Source organism: Bos taurus, chromosome 1 (genome assembly GCF_002263795.3).
Source record: "Bos taurus isolate L1 Dominette 01449 registration number 42190680 breed Hereford chromosome 1, ARS-UCD2.0, whole genome shotgun sequence".
Classification (NCBI taxonomy): domain Eukaryota; kingdom Metazoa; phylum Chordata; class Mammalia; order Artiodactyla; family Bovidae; genus Bos; species Bos taurus.
The window spans coordinates 146,272,088-146,281,179 of NC_037328.1; the positions used below are offsets into that span (position 1 = coordinate 146,272,088).

The 9,092-nt window shown below is 47.1% G+C and overlaps 1 protein-coding gene across 1 annotated transcript; it reads right to left on the minus strand.

Moving 5' to 3' along the window:
• Positions 1-569: 569 nt before the first annotated feature.
• On the minus strand, positions 570-7,921 carry S100B (S100 calcium binding protein B). Its single transcript, NM_001034555.3, is given in 3 exon segments — positions 570-1,808; positions 4,623-4,760; positions 7,869-7,921. Coding segments are annotated over 2 exon segments (279 nt in total). The 5' UTR covers positions 7,869-7,921; the 3' UTR covers positions 570-1,667.
• Positions 7,922-9,092: the final 1,171 nt, after the last annotated feature.

The window sequence follows — 9,092 nt, forward strand, 5'->3', positions numbered from 1 at the left end:
GTGGTGTTGGAGAAGACTTTTGAGAGTCCCTTGCACTGAAAGAAGATCAAACCAGTCAATTCTAAAGGAAATCAGTCCTGAATATCCATTGGAAGGATTGATGCTGAAACTCCAATACTGATGTGAAGAACTGACCCATTAGGAAAGTCCCTATGCTGGGAAAGATAGAAATCAGGAGGAGTAGAAGATGACAGAGGATGAGATGGTTGGATGGCATCACCGACTCGGTGGACATGAGCTTGAGTAAGTTCCGGGAGTTTGGTGATGGACGGGAAGCCTGGTGTGCTGCAGTCCATGGGGTCGTGAAGAGTCAGACATGACTAAGCAACTGAACTGAACTGACAGCCTTCCCCTTTATGTCTCTCCAATGGACCCACCCCTCCAACCCCTCCCTTTCTGTCACTCCTCATGTCCCTGCCCTGTCACACCCTCTCTTCCCCACCTAAGCTTTAACCCTGGCTTGGGGGGTGCTGTATCTGCAGCCCTGATGAAGACAGGCTGTGTGGACTACTCCTTTTTCCAGTTTTGCAAGAATGCAGCTTTTATTTCATGCTTAACCACCAAGTAGGTTTGTTACAGTGCTTTTTATTTAATGCAGTTACAAGCGACCAATTAGTTTATGATTTCCAAGTTTGTGTCCTTAAAGCATAAGAGAAAAAGGATAGATAAGCTTAATGCTTAATTTGAATTTTCCTGGGAGTGATTCTTAATATTTGTAACTTGATTTTTTTTGAATTGGTGGCTACAAAAGCATAAAGGTCATAAAATTCCCTGGCTTCACCAACAGCTGGAAGCAGACCCTGTCTGCACAGACAGATCAAGAATGACCTTCACTGCACATCAGACACATCCATCATAACCTTCATTCTACAGACAGAACAGGAGGTGCAGGTGCTTGGGTATGGCCATCTCCAGGGCAGAGCTGTGACCTGCCCTGAGCCCCCTGCTCCCCTGCCCCAAATCCCAGAGACCCAGCAAAGTGTGGTTCTGTCGGGAGAATCCCACTGAATGCAGAAGTCTGATTCTCAGTTCTTTTTACAGTTATAATGTCAGCATTTGTCAGCTTATGAGACAGATTTTCCATTTAGAACTATTAGCTTAACTGCATAGGCAAACATCACAGCTCACCTGTTGGAAAGGGCTCTAAATGTGACCATGCTCTTTGGCAGGTGGGACAGACTGTCAGGCCACCCAACCACACCAGGTTTCATTTGCTCCAGTGATGAGAAGATTTAATGATGGGCAACGTTTTCAAAGGATGGTGGACAAAGCTTTGTGTTTTTAAATGTAGTGGCAGCATGTGGAACCCACAGTGCTCCAGTCCTTTTTGGTAGTCAATTTTTTTTTCTAGGTGAGGGGTCTCCACAGCTTGGACAGCTAGCACAGCACATGCTTTGTGACTGAGAAATGACTTTCCTAAGTTATAGTTACCAAGAGTCCCTGGGTCCAGAAAGCTAACACTATGCCCAGTAATGCAGAAGTAAGGCTGGGGGCACTAAAAATGGTCCTTGGAAAGAGGTTTCAATTGTTCCCTCACAAAGCAAATCAAGCTTCCTAATTAGCTACAACACGGAAAGCTCAGCTCCTACAGCCCTGCAAGCCCTGCCTGTGTTCCCCTGGTCAAACTCCGTCTCTGCTGCAGAAACAGCTCCGCTGCTTTCTTTTCCTTATTCGTGTTCGAAGAACTCGTGGCAGGCAGTGGTAATCATGGCAACGAAAGCCATAAATTCCTGGAAGTCACATTCGCCGTCCCCATCACTGTCCAGTGTCTCCATGACTTTGTCCACAACCTCCTGCTCTTTGATTTCCTGAGAGAGATAAGACAGGTTGTCCAGCTTGCTTCTAAATGAACGTTAGGGCCACAAAGACATGATCAGAAGTTGGTTGGCTTTAATAATTTTGTATTAGAAGCAACCTAATGGCTTCCCTGGTGGCTCAGTGGTAAAGAATCCACCTGCAAATGCAGGAGACATGGGTTCGATCCCTGATCTAGGAGGATCCCACGTGCCTCAGAGCAACTAAGCCCCTGCACCACAACTACTGAGCCTGTGCTCTAGAGCCCCGGAACCACAGTGCCCACGTGCTGAGCCCACGTGCCCAACAGCTTGTGCTCCACAACGGGAGAAGCCATGGCAATGAGAAGCCCCTGCTTGCGGCAACTAGAGAGTAGCCCCGTGAAGCAAAGAAGACACAGCACAGCCAAAAAAAAAAAAAATCCCAGGGCAAAAAGAAAAATAATAATAATAACTAATTTAGAAACAACCTAAGACATGAGATGCAAAATTCCAGAAAGGTTTTCTCCAGTGACCAGGAGGCTATTGGTTGGCAGAGGTCTCTACGGGTCTGAGCCTTCTCTTCCACTTTCCTTTAGGTGCAGTGGGATCTTGCTACTAAAAGACTGACTGGAACAGCCAGGATCTGAAAAACTGCAGGCTGCTTGTGTTAAAAAAAAAAACAAAACAAAAAAACAGAAAGGGAGAGTACAGTCTAGATTAGCCTGAGCACATTATATGCAAATGCCTTGAAAGCAAAAATGAACTTTTGGCTCCTATAAGTTTTTCATTGTTTCTGCATGTGGAAGACCCTATAGTGAAGGCTTCCAGTGGATTTTCATGTTTTGAAAGTAGTTTCTGGCTGAAATAACTCTCGGGAACATGCCCTAAATTTATTAACTTCATGTGTCTTTTGGCACTTGAGTTGCTTTCGCGGTGTCTGGGACTCTTCTTGACATTATGCCCAACATGGAGTCAAGTGAGTGGTGAGACAGAGGGACAGAGACAGTGCAGGAAAGATGCACACACGAGCTGAAGAGGAGCATAACACCGCCGACTCTTCCGAACACCCAGTCCTCAGGGCAGGAGCACTTGGCCTGAAGAAGTCGAGTATAACGCACAATGGCTGCCTTAGACATAAAACATGTAAAAGACTGAGGTTCCCATGAGGGGTTGGGTGGTACCTATAAACATCCGCTAAAAGATTAATTTCAATTACAGGAAAGATTTGCCTCCAAACAGCAACTACTTCCTAAAAACCAGGCCAACGATGTTCATGATACCTTGATATACTTACCATGATTTACTTTTGTTTTATAAACTGTGTTTCCCACATGCTAAGCTTTTTCTATGTTTTAAATCAATAATTAATGACAGTAGCTACATTTGTTGAGCTGCACTTGGTAAGCACTGTCTCATTGCAACAATTCTTTTCACAGAAGAATCCAGGACCTTCTGATTCTTAGGTGAGGTGGTGGGAAACAAGGTAAGTAAAAGTGTGAGCAGGCAGTTACCATGCTGAGAACTTGGGTGCCTGAGAAAACCAGCTTCAAAATCAGAGTAGGGGATCCCCCCTGAAGTCTGCAGGCCGCTTCCTACGATGGTGGCGCCATTTGCAGCCAAGGAGTGTTTGGGTGGGGAGAGCCCTGCAGACTCGGGGCACGGAGGCTGGGGCTCGTCCTGCACCAAGCCTGCGCAGGAGGACAGCTCCCACCACCATGTGGGCTGGGCTCTCATGTCTTCCTGGGAATTAGCTCCTGGTCAGACATGAGTGCACTGGTGCACTGTATGGCCATTTCCTCTGGGTGCAAGATCACTTCAGTAACCTTGGTTCTGGGCACCAAGGGAATATTAGGTACCAGGTGGACTGCAGTTCGTTGCCTTGAATACACAATATGGATACAGCAGAGATGACCTTCGGGCCATCTGAGCCAAGGGCAGTGAAGGTTGTGAGTGGGGAAGTGAGTCCTCAGTGGAGCATCTGGACACAGATCCACCAGAAGGGGAGCTGCCAGGGCAGTGGGCCTCATCAGATGTCCTCATGTAGCTTCGCAAGCTCCTGCCAGGGCACCTCACCCCACAGGGTCCCCCTGCAAGGCCCCAGGGCCTCTCTTGTGACCATTTTGTGGCCTCTTTGTGATGAGCCAGGTCCTGGGGCCTGTATCTCTCCCAGCATCGACTATGCTGAGAGCTCAGTAATACCTGGCATCTTCTCACTGTGGTGGATCTAACGATGTAGAGAAAGCAGAAACAGTCCTCTTCCCAAGAACAAAAGCTTATTTTTAACAGTCTTCTTGTGTGTTCAGTGTGTGATAAGTCATGGTGTAGTTTCCATCCCACTTTGTCACTGTTATCGTTGTACGTGCTCACTCGCTACAGTGTCTGACTCTTTGCGACCCATGGACTATAGCCCACCAGGGTCCTCTGTCCATGGGATTCTCCAGGCAAGAATACTGAAGTGGGTTGCCACGCCCTCCTCCAGGGATCTTCCTGACCCTGGGACAGAACCTGCATCTACTCATTGCAGGCAGATTCTTTACCACTAAGCCAATGGGGAAGCCACCCTACTGCTGTATGTCCTTAGGTTTTCCCAAGAACCTATACTCTTGCGTTGGAGACAGCAGTTTTTCCTTGATGCTCATACTGTACACAAAATGAAAATTGTGGGGCCTACCTAAGCCAGCCTCTGTACTGAGGGCTCACTTGTGCAAACACATTTTCAGAAACAACAGAGGAGTCCTGATACCAACCTGGAGCCATGTTCAGGGCAGCTCAGAAGAGAAAATGGACAGATGGTCTTACAAGTGGACAGGAGAGCAGGTTAATGTAGTTTTAAAAAGCAAGACTCACCTCTAAAAAATGAGAAAGTTCATTGTTGATGAGCTCCTTGAGTTCTGACTTCTTCAGCTTGTGCTTGTCACCTTCCCTCCCGGAATATTGATGGAAGACGTCAATGAGGGCCACCACGGCCTTCTCTAACTCAGACATCTGGGGCCCACAAAAAAAGACGCTTTGTAGAACAGAGCAGTTGTTACCTACACCGACCTTACCATCGGGGGCAACTGGCTTTGGCTCACCTCCCCTTTTGAGCTTAGAGGGTGTGGCTTTTCATCACCCCTTGAACCCACTCCCCGCCAACCCTCCCTTCTCTGTCTTCCGTTCCCAAGCCCTCTGGCTTCTGATTGCATTTGGGGAAAACTTCAACCAAAATACAGAGGAAGAGCAGTGAGGGGGATTGAGTCCTCCCCCATCCCTAGGAGACTCCCCACCCTGTCCTGGCAGGACTGCAAGATGAGGTGACGGTACAGGGGAGCAAGGTTTTGAATTAATTATGGTGAACAGGAGCCAAATAAGGATACAGAAGTCAATAATATTCCTATGTTTTGTCAATAAGCAGTTAGAAAATGTAGCAGAAAAGTCCTGTTTTACAGCAGCACACACATATTTCTAAGCATAAGTTTAGCAACAAAAGTGTAGGTCCTTCCAAAAGCTACTGAGGTCATAAAATGTAGGAAATTTCTTTCAAATGGATATATAAATTTAACTCATTTTTAACAAAAATGTTTCTGACTTTTGTTGGCGGGCGGTGAAGAACATGACCAAATAATGGCTAGATAATTCAACTGAAAAAATAAATATGGTAGAATTGCCACAATTTTTTTGAAAAAGAAGATCAAGGAAAGGGACCTTGAATTTGAAGGTATTATACAATCATCTGATGAAGTTACTGTAGGGGAGCAAGACTTGCCACCCCAAAATATCTCTCTGGGATGCAGATTATTTTCATCTGAAAACAATCAAGGCCCCCAGGACTCAGGAAGAAATTCCCCGTAGCTGCCTGAATTAGAATTTAGATGGAGGGCCTATTACAAGAATGGAGCAACCACCAGAGAGAGAGGTCAGCAAGGAATGTGGGCCAGGGGCAAGGGAGGGCGGGGGGAATGCTAGGAGACCTGAGTCCACTCCGTGTCCCATCACCTCTGCTGGCACAGCAAACGCTGGTTCACCATCTCTGTGTGAACTGCTTCCTCCCCTCTGAAGCCCCAAACCACTGCTCTCAACATCTTCCACATTTTGGTGAGTGACAGTTTTCCTGGGTCTCTCCCATGTATATATGTTTTCAAACTTCGACTTAAATTTCTCCTGTTTACCTGTCTCATGTTTATTTAATTCTTAGACCAGCAAGAAGAATTTAGAAGGGTAGAGGAAAATGTCTTCCTTCCCAATACCAGCTCTGATGCCAGAACAAATGCGGGCAGAGGCTGGACCACCTCCAGGCACTTTGTATTCTTGGCAGCGCTGCCTCCAATGACAGAATGGCGCCTTTGCTCTGCATTTATCAAGGTAGGAAGCTTTTGTCTCCCCCACAACATGTACCTTATACCACACAGTCTGCAAGCCAAGGAAACAGCTGTTCAACCCTGGGAAACAGCAGTATACAAAGGACTGCTTGTCAACTGTTTCACAAAACGGCCGGACGCTCAGCCAGAGAAATTTGCCAGCTTTTGGCCTTGAGTTCTAATCATTAAAGAATCTTTGCAGTGTCATAGTTAAAAATAAAGAATTATGTCTCATTTTTGAAAAACCATTGCTGTATTGAATATCATTTATAGTTTTAAAAATACATTGGAATATAAGATTTAAATTCTTATTTATTTCTGACTTTCAAAGGAAAAGGATTGAAGATTTTTGCCTTGGCCTGATCTTTGCTGCTGCTGCTAAGTCGCTTCAGTCGTGTCTGACTCTGTGCGACCCCACAGATGGCAGCCCACCAGGCTCCCCCGTCCCTGGGATTCTCCAGGCAAGAACACTGGAATGGGTTGCCATTTCCTTCTCCAATGCATGAAAGTGAAAAGTGAAAATGAAGTCGTTCAGTCGTGTCTGACTTTCCAGACCCTATGGACTGCAGCCTACCAGGCTCCTCCATCCATGGGAGTTTCCAGGCAAGAGTACTGGAATGGGGATGCCATTGCCTTCTCTGATCTTTGTTAAACTTACCTATTAATAATCAGTACACTTTGTTTTGCTCTGAAGTCCCTAAAAATACCACATGTAGACAGAACAATTCAGGTGTATTAAATCTTTAACATTTCATACTTTCTTATCCTTGGAACTCGAGTTCTCAATTATTAATTTTTTAAAAAAGAAAACGAAAAACTTAAGAAACTTTTGCATAGTCCTTATGTTTCTCAAGCTTCATGATGACTGGGAAAGATGAGGCTAAAATATTTGTTGTGTGAAGTATGAGTAGTGGGATTTTTTTAAAGGAAAGGCATAAAATATATATCCCATATGTGAAAACGCCATAAAATGCGATTTTCTTCATTAAAAACACTACAAATTAATTTTTACAAGTTTTTCCTGTTAAAGTCTTCCCAACTGATGGTTAAAATTGTTGTTTAAGAGAACTGGAAGTCAAATATCCAGTTCTCCTTTCGCTGCATTCCGTGAATATTCTACATTAATCTTTTATTTCGAAAACAGGAGAACTGCTGGGCGTTAGCTCCTCAGAAGGTCACATCACAGGAGATGTGGGAATCCCTCTAGGCAAGAGCCCTACCTCCCCAAGAAACCTGAGGATGGTTAAACCTACCACAGACTTCAATTTCTTTGGCTTGGTTGTAATTTAATTGCAAAGACTTCCTCACTCGCCCTGACCTGGGGGAGGGCGTCCGAAGACGCCGGCTCCGAGCTCAGGGCGTCGTCCCCTCTCCGCGGAGGACGCAAACCCTCTCTTCAAAGAATTAAGCAAGAGGCCGACTTGCAGCAACAGCCGAGCCGAAGACCCGACGTTTCCCCGACTGTAGTGATGAATCACCGGGAGAACGTGATTCATCTGTAGGATGAATCTCGCTGCCTGGAGTTGAGGTAGCCGTGTCCGCTAGGCAGGAGAGTCGTACTTTTGAAATGCTGCCAGAATCCTAGGGACACAGGAGCCTGGCAGGCTATACGGTTCATGGGGTTGCAACAGTCGGACACGGCTTAGCGACTAAACCACCACCCTAAAGGGGTTTTTAAAGTACCGCCCAGTTCCCAAGCCCACCCTCCGGGTCCTGCCCCCCAAACACCAGAGCAGGTTCCCCTGAGTGTCCTCACGTCAGTGGTCCTTGGCTGTAGCTCCGGCCACCTCTGGTTTCGGCGTCCTGAATGCCGGGACTAGGGCAGAAACAGCCTATTATCCTTTCGCGGGGGGCGTGACCGGCACCCCGAGAGCCCGGCAGCCAATGGGAGCCGTGGGCGGGGCGCTGGCGGGCCGGGGGCGGGGCCTGCGTCTCCCTCTCCTGGTTCTGCGGCCCGCGGGGGCTGGACACACAGGGCCGCATTGACGGCGCCACCCGGGACTCGCTCGGGAGCCAGGCCTGCACTCGGGCCAAGGAAGAAAAAGGCCTGTAGGGCAGAAAGTGGGGAGTCAGCTCTTTGTACTGGTTTTAAATTTATACGTGAATATTGATGTTCCTCTAAAGGCAAGGATGGTAGTGGGTAGAGGAGTGGGACTAGTGATTGATTCTGACAAAGCAAATGTGCAGACAATAGCAGGATGAATGCGGGAATTCAGGGCCCGAATGCACCTACTCTCGCCCCACCCGCGAGTGGGACACCCGTGGACGTCAGTACCTCGAGTTTAGTCACTGAACTAAGGCGTCTGCCTTAGTCACTGAACTTCAGGGCGTCTGCAGGCCCTGAAACGTGGGCCGAATGGTTTAATACTACCGAGGGCACATGCTAGGCGACCCTGAAGGATTCCTCATCCCTCCGGGGTGAGCTGCAATAGGCTGTCAGAGCTGGACAGTGCCCCTGGCACGTCCTGTCCAAGTACTCTGATTTAAGGGCTGTGCTGGCAGGGGTCGGGGTGGATGGGGGGTGGGGCCCTCACCGAGGCCTCACAAGCAGCCAAGGAAGGCTGAGTACCAACTCCACACTGCGGTCCTCTTAACAGCCTCTCTTTAGACACATTATACACAGACTCTCTTTCCTTTTCTCCTTTGCCTTTCATTTCTCTTCTTTCCTCAACTATTTGTAAGTCCTTCTCAACCATTTTGCCTTTTTGCATTCCTTTTTCTTGGGGATGGTTTTGGTCACTGCATCCTGTACAATGTTAGGAACTTTCAGAGTTCTTTAGGCACTCTGTCTATCAGATCTAATCCTTTCAATCTATTTGTCATTTCCACTGTGTAATCATAAGGGAATTGATTTAGGTCATGCCTGAATGGTCTAGTGGTTTTTCCTACTTTCTTCAACTTAAGCCTGAATTTTGCAACAAGGAGTTCATGATCTGAGCTACAGTCAGCTCCAGGTGTTGTCTTTGCTGACTGTATAGAG